At 41.3% G+C, this 22,843-nt stretch overlaps 1 protein-coding gene across 2 annotated transcripts in view; it reads left to right on the top strand.

Annotated features, from left to right (window-relative positions):
• The first annotated feature begins 6,662 nt into the window (after window positions 1-6,662).
• The window catches only part of RSU1 (Ras suppressor protein 1), a 103,737-nt gene continuing 87,556 nt past the window's right edge, over window positions 6,663-22,843 (top strand). The window contains exons 1-3 of one of the 2 annotated variants that reach the window (XM_039710546.1): window positions 6,663-6,781; window positions 7,051-7,162; window positions 13,831-13,881. In XM_039710546.1, the coding sequence (XP_039566480.1) occupies window positions 7,054-7,162; window positions 13,831-13,881 (160 nt within the window). In that variant the 5' untranslated portion in view covers window positions 6,663-6,781; window positions 7,051-7,053. Of the gene's footprint in view, window positions 6,782-7,050; window positions 7,167-13,830; window positions 13,882-22,843 lie in introns of both variants that reach the window. The other variant, XM_039710557.1, reaches the window with a different exon arrangement.

Below are 22,843 nucleotides of genomic sequence, written 5' to 3'. Positions count from 1 at the left end.
CTGGGAAAAGGAGGTTTTGCTAAATGTTTTTTATATTCTTCCACATAATTTCTAAATTGTACAATTAATGCTATAAAAATGTAATTATCCAGGATAAAAATTACATATGAAGTTGATGAGAGGACCTAAGACAAGAAGCCATCTTTAATTTGTTCCCTAGAGTTATGTGGTTTTGCCCCAAGCATCTCTGAAAACATCAGCTTAAGTTTTATTCAAATTACCTAAAATCAGAAATTGCTACAAAATGGTACCTGTCCTATAACCACTTACACAGATAACTGTGCTGAAGAGCTTTCAGTAATAGTGTGAATTTGGTATAAGAACCCAGCTGAAATCAGTACTTGAGCATTCACTGAAGGTTAATACAGCATGGGCATGATGTGGTTCTAAATTTTAACTAGATTAAGAAGTAATTTCAGGATCAGAGCCCTGTGTTCAATATATACAGATATCTGTGGTTATACTTATTGAGTTATATTTTTAAGCTTCAAAGTCTATTTTACAACTGAATATAAAAAACTTCTGAGGCTTTCAGTAAGTATGTCACCCTTCTAGTCAACCTTTAGGCAACTTCCTAGACATTTATGAAACAGCTATAACTTCAGAATAGGGCAGACATAAAAATATCAATTGACCTTTGAGTACAATTAGTTTTTCCCTTCCCCAGGCTAACCCAGATCATATATAAAAGATGTTGTTGACAGGGTGCACAGAGGACACTGATTCCACCATGAAGCATTTTTTGTCACAATCCAGAACAAATGACCACTTCCTTTCTGGAATGTCAGCTGTGATGGACAGGCAAGAGAAATTTGCACCACAGAAAAGAAACAGGGATTCTCATTTCAGAACTATTACAAAGAGACAATTGCAGTGAAAGCAATTCCTTAATGTTATTATTAAAGCAATTAATTATGAAAGGATATTAAAGTGTAAGTGGCAGTTTTAACAAAATCTAGGAACTCTTTGAAGATTTCCCCGTGAATGCCAAAAAAAGCCATTATTCCACAAACATACAAAACTTCTGAACAGCTGAACAGATATTCTCGCTAAGATAAAATGTAGGAAAAATAAAGCAGACAAAAGGGACAAGCTATAAAATACAACCCAAAATCCTCAGGTGATAACTTAGAAAATGATAAACCTGTGAAGTCCCACTGGCCAACAGAATGAGATGTAAGCCAGCATATTATAACTGTCCAAGGACTAAGAAAAACTGAGCCTATATATAGGTGATGCTCCTGCTAACATGCCTAAGTATAACATGGAAAAATCAGAAATATGTGTATTGGGATGAAACTGGGAGGTAGCTATGTTCTACTGAGCTGCTAGCAAAACCAGAAAGTTCCTCTAATAAAGGAAGACAGACCAAATAATCAAATTAAATATTTTCAGATTAGTAGTCCAGAAAACTTTTGCTGAGAGTCCACTCAAACTGACACTGTACTTGCAGTCAAAGGATGATGCCATCTTTGTCCATATTGGTTATTAAAACTCCATACAGGGGATAGCAAGCAGTAAAGAAACATCTGAAATGTCTGAAGATAAAGCCACAAAATAAATTCTAAAGACAGCAATGTGTAAGAGACTCCAAGTACAATCAAGCATAGATTGAGTAGTTTGCCTGCAGAGGTGAGGAGAACTGCATTTGTCCCCTGTGGAACGCTGCATCACAGGCTTCATGCATGTCCATTGTGGCTCTGACCTTCCTGTGAATCACCATGGATTTGGTGCAGCTGGTACACCACATCTGCAGTTGGCAGAGAATCATCTCAAGATCTGGATACTGTCACTTGCTGCTAGGTGGCTGGACATGGAAACATCAGATTTTAGGCAAGAATCAGCTTGCAAGAATGTTATTTTCTGCACTTCACCAGCCCAGAGCACAGCTCAGCTGGAAGCCACACCTGAAAGGGAAGGATATATCCCTCCAAACAGCTCCATGCCACTGCAGGCCGTGTTCTGTGGTATGTTCATTGCTCCATCCAAAAGTGGATCAGCCCTGTCAGAAATGAGTTCTCAGGTTAAACACTGGCCTTTTTGCAGGTGTGACAGAGCATAAACTGACAAACAGAAATTTGTATGTGGCTTTTGGAGGCTGGTGTCAGCCCCACGTCACACAGTTTGAGGACACCAAGTTGCCCGAGGACACGGCAGTCCCTGAGCTCCTGGCACTGAGGTCTCCTGCTGACCTAGGGACTGGTACAGAGATGTGCTCTGGTGACCTGGCATGTGCCCGAGGCCACTCTGGTAACACAACCTTTGCCCTCAAGATCTTGAGGGGAACTCCAGCTAAACTGGTGACTTTGCTGAAATCTATACTTCAGAAAGGCTGCTTTCATGAAGAGAAAAAGCATGTTTCACTTTAAAGCAATTAAATGCTTTTGGACATTTTCTATACAATAAATACTTGCTGTTGGCAAGATCTGTCACATCATCAAATTTTATAGAATCATTGAAATTCTGCAGGGAAAAAAAAAGAATAAAGAGCACTATGAATGAGAGGAAGAGCATTTTAAAAGTTTGGGTTTTTTTAATCCAACAATAACTAACTAATGCTTGGTGAATCTTTAAATGTTAGAAATACTCAATACCTATGCATAATTTTATCTACAAATGAGCAAAATGCATGAGGTTATTTAGAGGGGAATAAAAAAAAACACAGCCCAGCAGAGAATTTGTGCTCATGAAGACTGTTGAATGAAGCTGCTGGTACAAGGTTGAATTGATCCAGCCCAACTGACTCTCGCCAAAAATAGTCAAAGTCTAAAATTATATTATCAAACCCATTCTTTAAAAAAACAAAGGAACAAAGGAACAAAGTAACCCACTGCTGTCCTCTAACATTTTATATGAGGAACCACAACAAAAATACCAACTGCAGAAGTATTAAAGTGGAGGTCCTTAGAGGAGAGAGATGATACTAAGCCATGTTTCTGTCTTGGAAGGTAAGGAGCAATTTAAAACACTTGCTTTAAACTGAACACACAGCAAACACAAAAAAGCAGAAACAAACATATAATCAGGAAATAATTATTCCATGAAACTTCTATGTGCTTTTTGCAGTGTACAATTCAAAAGACAAAATCTGTACTTAATAAGAAATGTAGCTTCATTTCACAACACTGCCATGAAAACCTTTGCTTTTATGTCTGTGCACATTGCTATTTTATAATGTCATTGTTGTGAATGCTGCATGTCTGTATTGTAATAACTGCATGACTACAACCTCCCTCTGTCAATGACAAAGCAGATAATGAAAGTGCAGGTTTTCACCTTCTAAAGCCTGCATGTTTTTATTTTACATGTAAATCTTCTTCTGCATGTTACTACAGATGTTTATTCTTATACAAAAGTAATCTTATGAGGCAGTTATATATGAATGGTAAGCCTCCAAAGACTAGGATTTGAAGAACAAGCACTAAAATGTCCATAACTATGTTTTTAATTGCCTTTCCCACATGGCAAGACTGTTCTTTTTAAATGAGAAATAATACCACAATGAGATATTCTTACAATTATAGTTACTTAAGTAAAGGAGACAGAAGATATAGAGTGAAAATGCTAGAAATCATGGTTCTGGTCAATTTAAAAGAGTAGCTAATTTTAGTTAAATTTACAAAGCAATTTTGACTGAAAAACAGTTTTCAATTGGTTTATTAAGCAAAGGAGGAGGTGTCTCAATTTCTTATAATAACACAGGATATGTATCCTAGGCACCAAAATTAACATATTTGGTGTAATTAGTTTTGTCAACTGCTGAACTGAAACTGCAGAATTATTCTGCAGTCCTAATTAAAATGAAGTACAATAAAAATTCATGGGATTGACTTGGATATTGTTCCCGATACAAAACAACTGGATTACTAACAAATAAATGTTTAAAGTATTTATTAAATTATAATAAAAATAGAGGCCAGATTCTAGGAGGTTCTTTTTTACAACAATTGAAAAAATAAATATTGCATGCCAGTTATCACACTTCGTGAGTGCAATGTTGATGGATGAATTTGTAGTAGAGTGCCCAGCACTACACAACTGGTTTTGCAGGGTGTGTTGCTGTTGCACCCCTTTGATGACATGCTATCCCTGCATTAATGTTGCTCATTATTATAGCTTTTCTTGGAGGGGGAAAACAGGAATAAAAATGGCATAATAATGTAAAACATAATTTTCTTGGTTAATAGAAGTACTTGGACAGAAAAAAGGGAGGCATCAGAGCTACTCCTTCCCTTGCTGACCCTCAGCACAGTGAGAGGAAACAGCAGGAGGCAGAGCCAGGGCAGAGCAGGCTGGGAGCACCACTGCAGGGGCAACTTCTGCCTCCTCTGAGCACCACAGGGGAAACTGCAGCTCTGCCACACAGTCATGGCCGTACATCTCCTCACAGTCACCTGCTTTAGCCTGCAGGCCTAAGGACAGAAGGCATATGCCAGCCTCTGCAATGAATTCAGGCATCTGCTCTACAAACATTTAAGCCAAGTGACAGATTTAGAACAGATCTGACAGATATCAAAGATATTTTATAGTTGTTTCATAAGCAAAAAATCAGTAGCTGGAAGGTACAGCAAGACCGAAATTGGAAAAGTCTCCACTGTGAGATCAAGCATTGCATGTGTGGGGAGGGCTCCACTGGCCAGACCCCAGGAACAGGCTGGCCAGCCTCTAGCTGGGGGTACAGAGGGAACAAAGTATTTCTGGGGCCAAAGGGGTTTTGGAATGACTGTACATACTGGGAAGAGAAGGGGGGCATAAGAGAGGGGAGAATGGGTGACTGCAGTGACATAGACCCTCTGCAGGAAATGACTCTTCACGACTGCTGAAGGGACAATCTGAAAAATCAGTTTTCATGATCAAGGACCTTTGGATAGAGTAGCTTGTGTATCTTCCTTCCCACTTCTTCTCAGACAATTGGTAGTCAGTGCTCAATAAGGCACTGAGAAACTTTAACAGGAAGGCTTGACAGCAACTCCCCTTTGCCAAATCCAATGCCATTATCCCTGACTGGGGTATGGATTTATCCTCAGACAAAAGGTTTGCTCAAGCAGGACCAAAAGAAGGTCACATAGGAGCTGTGAATGATAGAACTCTTTACACAACAACGGGATAATGAAATTGGGTAGATGGCAAAAAACCTCCACAATCCTGATGAAAGGGAATAATGACAATGTGTTTATTAAGTGGGAAGTAATTCAACAATTCTATGGTAGGAGTAGAACGTGGGTATCTAGGCTACACGCCACGTTTTGATCACTGCATAAATGGGGCAGAGAGAAGCCAGGTGAGCTCCCCATTAGCCATGAAGACTGTTTTGTAAGTGTCTTTTTAGAGTCACATGTGCTGTTAGTTGGAATAAGGGAGCAGGACCACACTTACAGACAATTAATCTGCCTGAGCCTTCCCACAATCCTGATGAAAGGGAATAATGACAATGTGTTTATTAAGTGGGAAGTAATTCAACAATTCTATGGTAGGAGTAGAACGTGGGTATCTAGGCTACACGCCACGTTTTGATCACTGCATAAATGGGGCAGAGAGAAGCCAGGTGAGCTCCCCATTAGCCATGAAGACTGTTTTGTAAGTCTCTTTTTAAAGTCACCTGTGCTATTAGTTGGAATAAGGGAGCAGGACCACATTTACAGACAATTAATCTGCTTGAGCCTCTGTTACTAAATGACACCTGCAATCATTTGCTATGAAATAATGACAGCAGACATGTTAGCATTTAGGTCTTTGGGACAACTGATTGGTGGCAGTTAGGGCATTTTCTTATCCAGGAAAGGGATCCAGATTCATAGTTCTGCAGACAAAATAAGAACTGTACATCATCGTCCTGTACATCTGAGTGACAGTGGGTTCTGCTGAGAAATTCAGCCAAAAAGAAGTCTTCCAGTACTACAAGTCTTCCAGTAGTACCTTGTAAGGAAGACTTGAAAACAGACAGTAATTCAGTGGGTGCTCAAGGTAGGAAACTCCAATTAGGAATAAACGTGCTACAATCCTGCAGTCCAGTATTAAATCCTTACATTCCTAAAAAAGGAAAAGTTGAAGTTGTGCCTCCAGGAAGTTTTTCATTTGCTGGCTTAGACGAACGCTCATCATCTTGGTTTCTGTGGATACCATTTTCACGCTACTAAGTAACACCACAGGGTACATATGCAAAATTCAATGGTTCTCCATGGGTAGCCCGGCCTTAGGTAACTTAATAGACTTAGTCATTAATTGCTCTGAGCTTCCGTATCTGTTGAATGACAGTAAGCAGGAGCACCCTAACTCCTATGACAGAGGTTATATGCATAACTACATTCTGGGCAGTAAGGCTGTAACTCCAACGCCATGGTGTGTCGAGACCAGTGACAAGCGCTCCGAGCGTGGATGCAGCCTTGTGAGTGGTTTTGCTGTTAGAGCTGACTGGAAAACCCAGGAAGGCACCGAAGAAATGGAAACCGCTGTTAAATGCACTGGGGGTTGTTTTTGGTGGGGGTTATTTTGCCGACAATGTGTTTTGTCTCCGGCAGCCCTCCCAAATGTAGTAGCGCTCCGGGACTCCCGTTCCGTTCCGTTCCGTTCCGTCCCCTCAGGGCCGGGCCGGGGCCGCTCGCGCCCCGCCGCTCAGGGCGGGCGGGGCTGCGCTGCGCCTGCGCGCGGGGGCGAGGCGGGGCGGCGCGCACGGATCCGCCGGGGCCCGCCCGCCGTCCCGCCGTGGGATCCGCCCGCCGAGTCCCGCCGCGTCCCGCCGCTTCCCATCGTGTCCCATCGTGTCCCGCCGCAGCGCCGCGCGGTGAGTGCCCTCGGGCAGCACCGGGCCGCGCCTGTCCGTCCGCCCGCCCGGGGCGGGCGTCCTGCCGGCATCCCCGGCAGTGCTCCGCTGGCAGGGGCGGGCGCGGCGGACGGGGCGGGACGGGCCGGGCCCCCGGCGGCGCTGGGCAGGGGGTTCGCTGCGCTCGGGGCCGGGGCCGTCCCGGCGCTGTCCCGGCTGGGAGAGATGCATGTCCCCTCACGGGTCTCCCCCGCCGCCCGGCTCACGGTGTCCGTTTCTGCCCCGCCTAGACCATGTCCAAGTCCCTGAAGAAGATCGTGGAGGAGAGCCGGGAGAAGAACCAGCCCGAGGTGGACATGTGCGACCGCGGCATCTCCAGCATGCTGGACGTGCCCGGCCTCTGTAGGTACCGGCGGCGGCGGGCGGGCGCAGCGCGGAAACTTCCTTATTTGTCCCGGGCGAGCGGGGCCGGCCCTGGGCGTGGGGGCTCCGGGACAGCCCGCCCCGGCCCGGGCGCTGCCCCGCCGCCACCGAGACTGCGGGGATGGCCTTAGGGCACGGGGGCCTTGGGGAGCCATCCGTGGGCTGGGAGAAGCGCCCCACAGCAGCACCGCCAGGAGCCGTGCGTGTGTGTCTGTCTGTCTGTGTGTGTATGTGTGTGTGCGTGTCCAGAGGAGCCCCGCACCGCGGCTCGGCGTTCCCTGTCGCACTGCTGGCATGCTGGCACTTGGCTGATGGGGCACTTCCCTCTTCTCCGTCCTGCTACTGAAATAAAACCACCAGCCAAGCAGCATCTCCATTGGGTTTTGAAAGTGATAGGGTGACATCAGCCTGCAACTGCAGGCGACTGGTCTCTGGAGGAGAGGACAGTTATACTGTATCACAGATACGGCAACATCATGCTTTGGATGTTGTACCATTGCACATGCTTGCTGAACCCTGGCAGGGTGCTGCTGTCAGTATGGTGCATTTGCTGTAGTTAAATTCATAGTAAATACAGCATGCCAATGGCAACATGCTGTTGTGGTTCTGGAGAGCACATAAATGAAGAGCAAGTTAGGTATCTTTGCCTTTTTAAAGTGCACATGATGTTATGACATAGGCAATACTCAGGGAGTTAAAGTTGTGACTGTCTGTAGTGTGCCACAGGCTTTGAAATGCATGATCCAGTGAGGGGGAAAAAGCACAAAATCTCAACCAACCAATGTACTTAAAACTTTTGACTGTATCCTGGTCTACCTCTTTACTGTGTTTATTAAACTTGAGAGCAGCCAGCTGCAAATGTACAAAACTTTTCTCACAAGATAGATGTGAGGGAAAGGTATGGCTCACTACCATTATCTGCAGGGTTGGGAGCACATCAAGGTGTCTTCTATCATATCAGTAAAGGATGAAGTCTTAAGTACAGTTTTGCAGAACTAGGTTCTGTACTTAAGTCTTCATTCTGTACTACTGTTTTCCAGCTTCTGGGTGGTGCATTGGACTTTGGGAAGATGGTGTTGTAAGGACTGTTTATGTGAACTCACATTAAATAGAAAGTTTCACTGCATTTCTATAGGATGAGCAGTTATTTGTGACAAAGTGGTATTTAGCTCATTAATACAGATCTGTTTTGAGAACTAAGATCTGTCAGGTATATGGAGCAGCAATAGAGTACTGTTGCTTTTGTTAAGCAGACTTGGTGCCTGCTATCAACACTAGACACAAAATTAATTAACAGTTTTGATCTTTCAAGCATCGAAAAAGGATAATGTTGAAGCACATTGACAATCCTAAAAAAGAGAGGCTTTTCTTGCACAAGTACTCTTTGGGGTTTGTTGTTCAGGTGGGGCACTGTGCTTCCCAGATGCTCCCTGATACCATGCTGCTCATTAAGACTCCTTAAGTGTCTCTGGCAGGGACCTGCCTACGTGAAGCACAGACTTGTGGTACCCTAGTTAGACTGCATCAGAGGAGTCTCTGTGCAGATGCTCTTGGTGCACATTGTGTGACTTGATCTAGTGTGGGGATTTGGGGCCTTCTTCCATTTTTGAGATAAAAGTTAGGGGGAATGATGACTGGTTTCTGTTAAATTAATTCCTTTTTCAGTGACTTGATCTAGTGTGGGGATTTGGGGCCTTCTTCCATTTTTGAGATAAAAGTTAGGGGGAATGATGACTGGTTTCTGTTAAATTAATTCCTTTTTCAGTTATTATGTTCACTGACAACACATAAGTTGGTTTGGGTTTGTTTCTGTTAAATTAATTCCTTTTTCAGTTATTATTTTCACTGACAACACATAAGTTGGTTTGGGGTTTTTTTTTACCATGGAGGTATTTGCCTCCTGGAGAAGGAACACCTTTCACCAAGTAAAAAGTAATGAACAGGTATTACTTCTGAATTTTTAGTAAAGGGTTGAGGAAGTGTTAAACTTGTTTTCAAACCCCTGTCACCTGACTCTAAATGGATAGTCTTCTCTAATGTAGATTGGATGTTTTGGTTTACTCTGGCTCTCAGAACTGGCATGTAAGCTAAAGGAGACTGACCTGGTACCTTTCCTTCTCCTTTGCTGCATACCTCTTAAGCTATGTGTTAAAGCTTGCCTTTTCAGCTATTTTAATTTTTTCCTTCCATGAAGTAAAGATCTCTGTTAAAAGCAATTATCACTATTCATGCCCAGTGACTCTACTTGCACAGCATTTCATCTTTAATGAGGGCCATAAGTAGATGTTGAGTGTTAAGGTAAGTTTAGATAATGATTGCAGGGAACATTTTTGGCTATTTAAGTTTTGTAGATTGGAAGGTATGCCTGAGTTTACTGTGTTCATTAGCCCCTGGTCAGCATTTTATCTCACATAATTATTCAGTAGTTGTGAATGCCCCTACCAGAGGTGCCAAGTACCCTGGAGGGTAAAGTGCTCCCTCTAATCCTAAATCTTCAAGCAAAGGACCAAGCCTTGTCTCACTGCATGTTTGAGTGCTTGCTGCACAGTGGCTAATGAGCTTGCATTTAACCTTTCTTAATTTAATTCACACAGGGTTAATAGAGGCACAAGGGTTTGGAAGCAGCATCTGTTCAGTGTGCCAGTCCTTTTCCTTAGGTGTTGCCCTGTCCTTGTCATGTGTGTTTAGTCTAATCCTAAATCTTCAAGCAAAGGACCAGGCCTTGTCTCACTGCACGTTTGAGTGCTTGCTGCAGAGTGGCTAATGAGCTCGCATTTAACCTTTCTTAACTTAATTCACATAGGGTTAATAGAGGCACAAGGGGTTGGAAGCAGCATCTGTTCAGTGTGCCAGTCCTTTTCGTAAGGTGTTGCCTTGTCCTTGTCATGTATGTTTAGGAAAAAAATCCACAACAACAACAAAAAAAAGTGATAGAGCAATCTGGTGTTATGTGGGGGCAAAGAAGAGCAAAGGGGAATTTATGTCTTGGGTACCGTTCTCTTCTGGCTTCTCTTTCCAGTATACTGAATGGCTTCCCGCAGTACAGGGCAGGCACACCTACTTTCTTTTGCATTGTCTTCCACCCTCTGCAGTAGCTGTGGGAGACACAAAGCAGAAAAAGTTGCTTCTGTCAAATGCCAGTGTCACTTTCCAATCAAGAATTAAATACTTCTGTCTGGAAGGAGATTGGCAAGCAAACTTAGACCTTGGCAACCTTTACATCTCTTTCATGTTTCATGTTCAGCAAAGAAAGAGTATGGTTACCAGCTTATATACAATGTGGTGTTCAGAATCACAAAACAAAGGTTAAGTAGTCCCTGAAGTACTTCTAACTCAGGAGTTCATTAATTTCATTAGAAGTTGAGTTCTATTTTTGGAATAATCCTTGAATCCAAGCATTTCCATGTTTTCTTCTAATGACTTAAAATACAAACTAGAATCATGTTACACGCCTTCAGAGCATCTGAATTTTTGATGCTTTCAGAACTGTAATATGAGAACCCTTTTTCAGACATGTTCTGTAGAAAAGAGATTTCATTTGCGACACAAAATACCTGTGATCTAAGTGTTACCTTGATCTAAGTGTTGTGTGATTTAGCTTGTCATGCAAATACCACGTGGCACAGTTTTAAGTGTTAAAGACTTTTGTTATTATTCCAGCATATGGTAAAACAACCTAAGTGTTGTGTGATTTAGCTTGTCATGCAAATACCACATGGCACAGTTTTAAGTGTTAAAGACTTTATTATTGCAGCATATGGTAAAACAATAGTTACACCATTTGTGTGCACATCTCTACTATAGCTGAGCATCCTCAATACATAAATAGTGGTAAAAATGTCATGTCCCATTGAAGTGTTCTCTTGTGTTGGTTTGGGTTTTTTGCCTTCATATTGTGAAGTAAATAGATTATATTTTTTTTATAAAGCACTCACTATGGACAATGGTAGAGAGCATTAATAGACATGCTGTAGGCTGAGCAAGCAGGTTCAGCCAACTCCAGCAAGAAGGGAGTAATGTGCCCTTTCCCCTAGCATAGCAAAGGACAGGGCATTTATGGAAAGGACTTTGAACAGCCATCAACAACTGTGGGATTGTTCTTAGAGTATGGACCAGTCTCATTTATGTGTCTTTCAAGCAGTTGATATGGAGGAGGAGGTACGAGTAAAGGAATTATTTTGCCCAAATAACTTGTGGCATCTGCTCTGTTGTCAGGGAAGGAATATTGGATGCAATCCTATTTATGTGTTAATTTGTTCTCATTATCATTCCATCTGTAAGCTATTCATATTTTGCATAAAGTACATACTTGTGTGACTGGAATTCTTTATCAGAAAGTTAGTGTTGATAAAATTGTTCATTCCTAAAATAATGAAAACAGAAGATGGAGAGGCAGGCTACTTGTAACAATACTGTAATGCTCATCCTGCATTAACTTCCTCCAATGGGACAGGCAGTGTCTTATCTTGGCTCAGCAAAGTCATTGGGGTCTTCCTGTTTTGTGGGTGTGGGGTTTTTTTCCTAATTTATTTTACTTTGGTTTGGTTGTTTTGTCACGTTGGTTGGTTGGGGTTTTTTGGTGGTTTTTTTTTTTCCTGTTGATGGGCAGGGCTTTTATTTGTTTTGTACCACTCTCTTATCTTTGTTCTCTTTCTTAAAATGCTTCCAAACTTGCCTTTGAATTGCTAGTAGCTTTGGCCCTTTCAAGTCTGAAGAATCTCTTTGTCTTGGTATGTCTAAAATGCTGCTGGAAGTAGTCCAGAGCACAGACACCTAAACCTTTGCTCTTTTCAAAATAGTATTGGAGTGTAGCCCTTCTTGTTCCTTTGGGGAGTGTCAACCTGCCATTGCTGGTCAAGGATGCCATGGGACTTCTTGTCAAGCATCAGAATTGACTGAGATAGTGGAGTTTCAGACAAGGTGTCTAGGCTTCAGTCAAATTTAGACAGTAAAATACAGATTCAAATGTCTTTTGCCTAGGGATTTTGGCATTGAAATTTTTATCATGGACTTTGTTCTGTTCTGTATAGATGTGAGAGAATAAACCTTTCTGGAAGTAGTATCGGCTGAAGAACACCGTGATGGGACAAAAGAGGAGAGGGTCTAGTGAGAATAATGCTTCTAACCTTGTGTTGCTAAAGGCCAGTGGTGCCCATGGCTTGGTGGTGTAGTCAAAAGGCTTACCTTTAAATATGCACAGAACTTACTATACCATTTAAATTCATCCAGAGTTCAATGTTCAAAATCTGCAGCCCCAAAGCTCCATTGCCCTTGAGTAAGGACCCATGCTTCCTTTGTACAGACATGATGACATTTTTTGTCTGCTTTGAAATTAAATATGCACAGAACTTACTATACCATTTAAATTCATCCAGAGTTCAATGTTCAGAAGACCAAAATCTGCAGCCCCAAGCTCCATTGCCCTTGAGTAAGGACCCGTGCTTCCTTTGTACAGACATGATGACATTGTTTGTCTGCTTTGAAAGCAAAGTGAAATAGAAGCAACTTTGTACAGTATCAAAAACAATTTTTTCCCCTTTTTTTAAAAAAAAAAGCAATTTTTTTTTGTTGATGCTCCTGAGTTTAGATAAAGCCTCAGAGCTCCAGAATGACTTATTTCTGAAGTAAAATGCAGAAAAAAAAGGTTTTTTCCCTGGGATTTATGATGTCAGATTTTTTCTGGCTATGGTCTAGGTTCAGTTGCCTTGGAACTGAAGACATGAGACTAGAGGAGTTTTCATCTTAGTGGTAGGGCTGCCCTTCTGGTGGTTGTGTTCTTATTAGTCAGACTTGAATATCAAGAGCCCATGAAAGGTTGACTTTTATAGATTGTCACAGTTATTAAAATAGCTAGACCAAGAGAAACAAATGTATAAAGCTTACTTAGGTATACTTAGGCATTGTTCACAAGCTTGTGACTATCTCCAGAATCTTCTCTCATTTTGCTGTGTAAATTGCAGTCCTATATTTATCTATATGTGTAAGCACTCAGTAGTGTTAAAAGGCTGCTTATGGTTCAGGTACCGATGTGCCCTTTGTTTTAAAAATAGAGCTCTTTGTGGAGGCTGCTGCTCTTGTGATGATTTTCCTACAATACTCTTACAGACTTTCTATGAGCTTCTTTCCCTGTCCTCTTGTTCTGCATAGTAAGGTGGTGCAGGCAGTACTTTGAGTGCTCAGATTTTGGGAGAAATTCAGGGTGGGTGCACCCTGAGGTTCTCCTCCCTGCCTTTCATTCCTTCACAACCTGCAATTGCACAGTGAACTGTGATGATGCTTTTTTTTTTCTTTAACATTGAACTGTCTGATCTGATGGTGTCTTTGAGTGACTGCTTTCATTCTGCTAACAGGTTGTATTTGCCTTTATTAAGTCATGAGCTTTTTCAAGGATTAGCTGAAACAGGTTGCTGTATCAGTGAGTAAAACTCTTCATGTTGTGTCTGATGCAGTGACAGAAATGTGAAGTAAAAGGGCAGAGGAGTAGGTGGACTCACCCTTTACTCTTGAGCTTCTCTTGTTTATTTGTGACAATGCATGTCAATCAGTTACTGGAGTGTAAAGAATAATATTTTTTTTTTCAGCTGAAATAGATACAAGCTCTCAGTCGCCATGTCCACAAACTAACTTCTTTCTCTCTTCATTTGCAGTTACGCTGTCTCACATCACACAGCTGGTTCTGAGTCACAACAAGCTTACGAGTAAGTATGTTCCTGCCTTTGGACTTCATGGCAGGCAGTTCTGTAATATTGAAAAGCTGACACTGCTAGTTTTATACAGAGTGCAGTGACTCTATTAGAGTGGTGCTTCTTGCTTAGTACTTCATTAAAAGTAAAGAGATTGAGGGTGTGACTTAGCAGCCATTTTCAACATGCCATTCCAACTTCAATACAGACCTGCAATGTGCAGAAAGATGTGTAGTTCTCAGTCTCATCACCAGTTCAGCCAGAAATCCATTTCCTACCGTGGCTCTGAAGTCCTTATGTTAAGGTGAGGACTTTTGAAATTTTTAACTGTCTCAGAAATAACACAGTTTGCATTTTAGTGAATGGATAGTGAATTTGACTGAAGCAAAGCAAATTAGAACTCCACTGCATTACATATATAACCAAACGTATATGAGCAAGACCAACTGCATGTAAGCATCAGTCATGGGGAAAAAAAGTAGCTTCTTTCTGTCCAAAAAATTATTGTCTCTTGGTCATACTGCTCACACCATCTTCAGGTTGTGGATCCTGTTTCCCACAGTAAAGAAGCTCCTAAGTGAGGTAGGTGTTGGTGAATAGCATGTCAAGAACAACATGAATATGAGACTTAACTTGGTAGAGGGAGATACCAGACTGACTTTTGCAAGACAAAAGTTTTTGTGGGTTTGGGTTTTTTTGTTTGTGTGTTTCTGTGGTTTATCTACCAGTGTCTTGAGCAAACATTCCTGCTTCTTGGTTGTTGAAATTCAAGCAGTGAATTTTGTCTCACCCCTGCTTCTGTGCATCTTCTAAAAAGAAGTGTTGGTGTTGTTGATGTTCTTTTTGTCTGCTCTCTGCATGTGCCAGTGTGTTTCTCTCTAAACCAGTCCTCTTTTTGAAACTCATTTGAAGAGATGGAATGGGGAGCGGAATGGAACCAATAAAGTGGGTGTGTGTTGACAAGAGGCATAGGGTGTATGTGCTTTAGGGTGTATCCAAGGAAGTCTTTACAAATTGAGATAGGTCTTAAGAAACACAAACAAATTAATAAAACTCAGCCTGTTGAACTCTACACTACTTGCTGTATGAGCTGTAAGGCAGTATGTGTTACTTAAAACATGTGAATTAATGCAAAAGTGTCACTACAGTCTCTGAGCACTTGCAGAGGATTAAGCATGAGGAGAATATAAATATCACTAGATTTTAGTGCATAAGCACTTCTCTGGATGAAGTTTATTGGATATGTGTAGCTTAAAGCGTTTGTAGTAGTAAATAGATAAAATTACAGCCACTTTGTGACTGGCTGTGAGAACTATGAATTAGTTGTTCAGGACCCTTCTTTTGATAGTGTAGTGCCCTCTGCCATCTTGCTTTTTATTTTTATCCCATTGTAGTTTTCAAAGAAATCGCAATTTAATTACAAATGTGACCAACTTTTTTTACCCATCTGTCATATAAATGACTGATGAGTAAATTAATGGGCCAGTTATGTTAGGAAAAATCCAAAGTGCATCACTGGTAAGCATGCAGCTCTGTCCACGATTTAGAAGGCCATGAAGTTACAAATAGCTTGAAGCTGGGAGAATAATCTTTTGAGAAAGATTGTGATGAATTTTCTTTGGGCATATTGCCATCTGGCATCTGTTATCAGCCACTGGTGGAGCTGGGCTGTGGGGCCACCCAGCCAGTGACTTCTGTGTGTTCCCTCAGGTACTGCAAGGAGATGGCTGTCCCTGAACTTGAGCTTCTGAAAGCCAGGCAGTTCACTGTACTCAGCCACTGCAGCTTTCTCTGCAGCCTTTGGAGGGTTGCAGGCACCTCGGATAGCAGTTCATTCTGAACACCTCTGTCTAATTCTTGTGATCAGACAGCTCACCCAAGGTTGGATACCTTAGTGCTGACAGGCAAAGCTTCTCTATGGTGATGATTATTTACTCTGGTGTCTCTGTCTGAATGGCTGCTTACCTGGCACAATGATGAAATGTGTTGGAAATGTTACTTTTTGTAAATGTCACTATTCTTTGTCTGAGATTCGTAACAAAATTCCTAGAACTTTTGAAATCTGGCACTTTCAGATTGCCAGTGAATCAGCTCTTCCACCTGCTGCCTTACAAATTTTAAGGTAGCTAAAGGATGATCTCAGCTGAGCACACAACTGGCTGGGCAGGTGGTAGCAGGTGTCTGCCTTGCTCTGAGGAAGAGGAGATAGGCTGAAGCTCCTGCGTGGACACTTGAATCATGGTAAACTTGTCTGCCTCACATCTGAGCCTGGGGAGGGCCTGTGCTTCAGCATGAGCTCCACACTGAAAAGCTGAGTTGCCAGCCTATGTCCTATGTGAGCTTTAGCTACAGACCTGGCTGGGGGAGGAAAGATACAGTAATAAGAAGTGTCCAAGAAGAATGTGTCCGGGTTGGCTTTAACTATTCAAGAACAATACAGAATGTACCACTTGCTTAAAGCAGTTTTGGTTTTCAAAATACCAGTTTAAATATTGCCATCACTGTAAGTTTGTGTTACATTACATTAAATCTCACCCTTAAATTAACTGCTTTCTCCTAAAGTAGCTGTCAGATCAGCAGGCTGCAAGTACATGCCTTCTCTCAGCCAAGGGATTCTGTCAGCCTTTCTAATTGCTCTGTTCGGGTTTCTTTCCTGGCAAGGTAAGACCACTGCTTGTCCTGAGAAGTAACTCATCAAGTCTGAAACTTACTCTTCTTTCACAAATGGATGTAGACACTTAAATAGACAGCACACATTTTTAAAAGGCTAAGTTTCAAGTTCATATTCTCATACTTGACACTGTTGACCTAATCTTTTAAGCTGTGTAATTAATTGTCTTAGCAGATTGTTCTTAAAATGACTAGGAAGCTGATGGCAGTGACACTTGACATCCTACACTAAGGTCATATTAGCATCTTCTACTACTTTTCTGCCATTTAAATGAGTGTTCTGCTAGCTTTTTTTTCTTGGTGTTTAGAGTAAATATGTCTATCTGAAAGAATAAATAAATGTAAAAAGTGGATATGCATATTTTTATGTAAATGTACTTTGTTTTTTTTTTTTGCCAGAAAACTATTAAAACTAAGTAAAGTTTCATCAGCAAGTATAAAGATTGCTCAATTAAATCAATTATACTGCTCAGAATACTTCTGTGGCATGGATTTTAGTAATATTTCTAGTGTGCCATTGGTACTTCATTTACATGTCTAAATCATTCATTATCAGAAGTACTCAAGTCCACATTGATTTTTCTGGAGGATTAGGCTGAATTTTTTTCAATTATCTGGTGCTGTCCTAATGGAGGAGTCTTGAACTGGCGTTTTCTGATTTAGGTGACTTCTGAAACAGTTGAGTCTGTCCTTTGCTACTTGGTGAGAACTACTTGTGCTTCAAAATCAGAAGAAAAACTCTCAGGGAAGCTAAATAGCTGTGATTCTGCAGCCTTTTTGAACCAGGTGCTGCATAAGTGACAAAGCTGGGATGATTCCTGTGTAGGGTCTCTGACAATCCAGCAGAAAGCAAGAGAAAGTGATTATTTGTACTTTTTCTTGGTGTAATGTAGACATAAGGGCCAGTTTCTCCCTATGTTTTACTGGGTGTTTTTTCTTCCATCATGTAGTAATTTTTAAACCTTCTATCCAGTATACAGCTGAGAAGCAAAATTCAAGATAGTCTTAGCCTGTATAGGTTGTCTGATCCTAACCCTGGTGTCTTTTGAACCCATTGGCCATCATCAAAGTAAATGCAATAGAAGTTCTAACAAATGTTTTTTAAATTGGTGGAAATGAGTGGCTGAACCATAGATATCTGCCCTTCAGTGTGGTGGATTAATTTGGGTTGGTTTTGTTCATGTCACTTGATGCTAGCTGAGGGACATGCAGATTCATGTCCTGCTCAATAGGATCGTTTACGGGACATGAATAATGGAAGGGAATTAGGGTGGCTGTGCTAGAGGGGCAGAGGGAGTTTGAGCCACAGGACATACTATTGTGGAAACCACATTTGATCAGTTTGGTCAGCCACAAATATTGTTTCTGTATCATCTGTGCAACAGTAGTAATTTTTGTGGGTATTTATGCTTCTGTTTTGGGTATTTCTAGGGTTGCTTCACTCAAGTTCAGGTGGAACATAACTGGAAGTCTGCAGCAATCTTGGCCACTTGCTCATCTGATGCCTCTGTACAGGAGGAAGGAAACCTTCAGGTGTTGGTGTAGATCTGCCTGTTCTGCAGGGGCAGCTGCCATGATTCCTGTGACATTGCTGCTCTGTGGTTCATGCTGGGGTAATAGTGCCAGTCGTGTGTCAAGAAATTTGTCATAAAAGTTCTTGAAATCAAACTTAGAGCTATTTTGTTCAGAGCCCTTCAGCTAGAGTTCATATTTTAATAATAGTTCTGGGGAACAGGCTGGGAATTGCAGAATGCTGAGATTCTGGGAGCCCAGGTCAGAGAGAGGAAGGGATCTCACCAGGCTTGTGTCTTTAATTTGGGTCTTGCCCCATATTGTTTCAAGCACAACAAGGTGGGGCCCTGGGAGACAGTGTAAAATAGATCATCTGAGTCAGGATGAGGATTTTTTCCAAGCTGATAGTAGGGTTTGTCTTATCACATGTCTTGAGGATGTACAGGGTTTGGGGGTTTTATTTAATTATTTATCTACTTTATTTGTAAACTGATTGTGCTAGTACAACAAGTGGCTGCCTTTAACTGGAAAAAAGTACCTTTGCAGACTGAAGTCAGCAGTTAGGGGTTAGGTTTCACTTTTTGGTCCCCATGTGTCCCATTAGATTTGTAAGTGAGCAAGAATTGGAGTAGAACTAGCAACAGAAAAAACTCACTTTCATAAAGAATACTAATGGAGAATAAAAATGTGGCTTGTGCCTTGTCTGCTTTTTCCTAGCAGAGCTTTTGTGTGCTATTTTGCCATAAAGTATGAAGGAATACTGAACCTTCTGGAATTTAGATAGGTCAGCTAATTCCTATTCTCCAGCCACTTAGAATGTACACAGAATTTGACATCCTAGTATAGGATGTAAAATCCTTACTTGTATGCTGATGAAGTTTTGACAATTAAAATCCATGTATTATATTGTGAATCGGAAGTGTTTGAAGAGGTTTCAGATGCTCAGTTTGTCTGTTATCACACCCAGAAGGGCACAGAGGGAAAGATGTGACTGGAAAGCAGGCTGGAATATTAAAGGTTACTTCAGCATTGGCAGCAGGTGTCATTATGTGTGCAGCTATTATGCTGCTAACTTGTTTTATTTTCTTTTATTTTGGGATAGTAAGTTTGACTTGTAACTACTATGACAGTTATTTGCGTTAGCTGCCAGGGGTGGTTAATTAACACTGCAGTCATTTGGAGAAGTCAGTTCAGAGATGCTATCTGCTGGTACCGGGAGTGTTCCTGCTGCGGGTGGAGTACCGGTACTCTGTGCTTTGTCCAGAAGAGGTCACTGTTTGAATACATTTAGCATTTTTTTTCCGGGAAGAGGCTTGTGTTCTGGTAGCTGTTCATCCCGCCTGCTAGATGATGGTGCACAGCTACTTTGTTTTTGCTTTTCTCCTCAATCTCCCTAACCTCAGGTGGTCCTGTGCTCCCTGACTTCACATATTCATGTGCTGTCTGTAAATGATCTCAGAATTTTCCTGCTATTCATAGTTCACTCCTGATGGTTCCTTTATCCTTTTGTTCTCCTGCTCTGATTCCTTGTCCAGTGCTATCAAATGATTAAATAATGAGAGATTGGGAACGACTATTTTTTACTAAAACCTCTTCTGTGTTACCTGATGTCATGTTCTCTGTCCTCCTCTACCATTCTTCTGATCTGCTGTCCTGTACTGTTCTGTGATCTCTCCACTGCTTCTCCCTTGATTCTCGTGTAATCCTTTACTCATCTTTGGTCCCTTCCTTTTTGTGGGGTGATCCATTAGTTTTTTGCTGCTGGTTCCCATTTCCAGACCTGAATTTTGTTTGAGTTCACTTTGTGCTCATGTCAAAATGGCTGTGTCTCATTGATCATTGTTCTTTTGACAGCCATGTGGTCACCCTTTATCATCACTGTACATTTTGCCTTCTTTCAACAGAGCAGTTCAAAACTTTTTTTTTCTGCTCACATGACTTATGGCTTCTTTGCTCTGCCACCTCCTAAATTGTTTTTCTCTCTGTGTGTGACCACCACAGAAGCTTGTCCTTTTGTTGCTGTTAACCCTCTTGACTGTGTCCTTGATCCTTTTTAGCATGCTGCTAAAATCTCTTGGTTTAATTTTTACATTAGGATGTCTCCTTTCTGAGTCACCTTTCTGGCTGTAGTCTATACCTGGATGTATTGGAGGTGGTCCAGAGACAGCAGCACTGCATCTGCCTGTCCTGAATTCCTTCCCAGTCTAGCTGCTTTGTCTTCTCCAGTCTGCTGAAATGTGTGATGGTGTCTCCCACTGGCATTGTCTGACACTTTGCATCTTGCCTGCTATCAGGTTATTTATAGAACAAATTTGCTGACTTCTGGAAGGAACCAGATGACGGTGTACTCTTTACTCTTTGTTGCTTCTTGTATTCTCCTCTACTATGCTTCTGCCTCTGCTTCCTTCTGGTAAGTCATTCCATGCTGTTGTCCTGACACAATATTCCAACGGGGCAGGTAGTGTCTGCAAGGTGACACCAGGGCTGTGTCCAAATCACAGTGTCTGTCAGCTATGTGTGGGAGAGATGCTTTAAGCTAACTGTAAGCCTTTCATTTTTTTGGTATGTTTTGATTTGATCTTACTTCCTATTTCTGATTGAGTGATCTCTAATGGGAAGTATCTTTCTGAATGCAGTACACGGGAGGATGTGAAAAGGAGGAAAAAGGAGATCCCTATACATATGCCTTACTAAATTTGTGACATCTGGGTTCTACTCAAATGTGTTGATTAAATACCTTGTTAGCTTTTTCTTTTTTTCCTAAAAAAACCCCCGAACCTTTGGTTCTGAGAAAATACATATGGTAGAGCATTTTTATTTTAAATATATATAATATCAACTTTGCTTCTTAGAAGCTTTAGGGAAATGAAACAGAATAATGTGTGAGTTTTGTGCTGTAATGGTATAAGGATACATGCAGAAAGTGGCCAATTTATGCACAAATTAAATTGTCAAAGTTTGTGGTGTATGGCACCAAAGTCAGTTTTGCACCATAAGTAAAGCAACCCTACTGAAAACAGCACTAGACACAAATCACTTGTATTGAACATAATTCTTCAGATACTTTTGTTCTTCTCTTAGTAAAAGACACCTGCAAACATATTAACTCCTTTTTTTTATTCTCAATGTTTTATGAAATTCTTATGTCTTCATTTATTTCCCAGTGGCTTAAAATAGCTTTAACTTTTTGTGGAAGTCCCATATCATTCTCCATGTTTATATACAGGTTGTAATGGGAAATTATTATAAATCCTCTTGCCACATACAGACTATTTTGCAGTTGGCATTTTCAAGGGAAGTGAACATTGCAAAAGTGAACTCACTTAATTAAAGACATTAATTTTGTATTACAGAATTTACTATCTAATAAGCTGAGTAAAATTTTTTGGCTTCTGATCTGGAAAGACTGAGACAAGAAGGTAGATTTGGTGTAGATTGAGGGGAAACCGTATTTAGTTTTATGTACTTGGTTTTGTACTCTATTTTTTATGTATTCTTTTTGTTCTTTTAGTAGTCAGGTGTGTTGAAGTGGATAACAACACAGCATTTCCCTTCAGACCACTCATCCTCTGGCCTCTTCACTTTCATTTCTGTGGCACAACCTTTGGGGTGAAATAATTCTCTGATCTTGATGTGATGATGGCCAATGTGGTAACTGGTTGCCATCAGTAATATCTCCTGTAGCTGGAAATGAAATGTACAGTCAGCTGAAGCTTGGGGTAAGCTAACGTAGAGGGACAAGGAGGACTCTGTGCCATACAGACTTAAGGAGGTGGCTTTAAGTGCTGGGTATGGGGAGCTCAAACTAGGAGGGAGCTTAATTCATTCCCAGTTCTGAGAACCGGAGCAAGAAACACATGTGCTGACTCTGCTTTTGAGCAGTGAGCTTTTTTACTGCAGCCTCTTCCGTGAGTGTGTTTAGAGGACAGGCTGGTGTCCCCACTAAGCAGTGTCAGCACAGCAGTCTGCAATGCTGAATAGGGGAAACACTCAGTTGTTGATCCAAGCTGCAGTGAGAAATAGTCCTATGTGCATTTCTGAAAACATTTCAGTGGTGTAAAAAGTTTAAACTCCAAATACTGGCTATTAAGGCAAACTGAAATAATGAAAAAAATTTTAGACACACTGAAAGCAGAATTTTTTAAATAAGCATTGCTTGGCACACAGGCAATAGACACTTCTGAGTAAGGGGCTGAAGTGATCTTCACCTTTGAGGGTAATCTATAGTAATTTTTCAAGGCCTGGTGTGTGAGATGCATGTGACATCTTTGGTTAGTCCCTTTTGTGAACTGCAGAAAACATGTTGAATAGACTGAAGTAAAGAGAATACTGAGGAAGGGAAAGGTGAATTAACTGTATGGACTTCAGATGGGTTGATTTCTGTAAAGCCAGTAACTGTACAGTAGTGTGAAACTCTGTGCTTAGACAGTTCAAACACCTGAAGGAGACTCACTGGCATTTAGTGGTACTGTTTGCATTTGGTGGAAGCCTAATATTAAATCTCAAAGCTCTTTTGTCCTGCAGAAGTTATTTCTCTTAGCCATCTGCTATTGAAGTATCAACACACAGATGATCTGACCTGTGTTCTTCAGCTTTTTGCATGGTGTGCCTCATGGTTTTGTTTTGGTTTTTTTTCTCTTGACTTAAATATAAGACAGCAAGTGTCTTGCCTGAACTGTGCACTTCTCACAAAGCAGTTACTGAAGATGAAGAAGCTGTGGTTGACCACAGTAATTCGAAAAGCTTGGCTAATACTTTGTTGTCTTCAAAATTATTTGCAGAAATGAAGTGTGTG

This window comes from Passer montanus, unplaced genomic scaffold (genome assembly GCF_014805655.1).
Source record: "Passer montanus isolate IOZ18808 unplaced genomic scaffold, ASM1480565v1 scaffold10, whole genome shotgun sequence".
NCBI lineage: Eukaryota > Metazoa > Chordata > Aves > Passeriformes > Passeridae > Passer > Passer montanus.
Note: the sequence above shows the minus strand (reverse complement) of the source record. Positions and strands in the feature narration are given on the sequence as shown.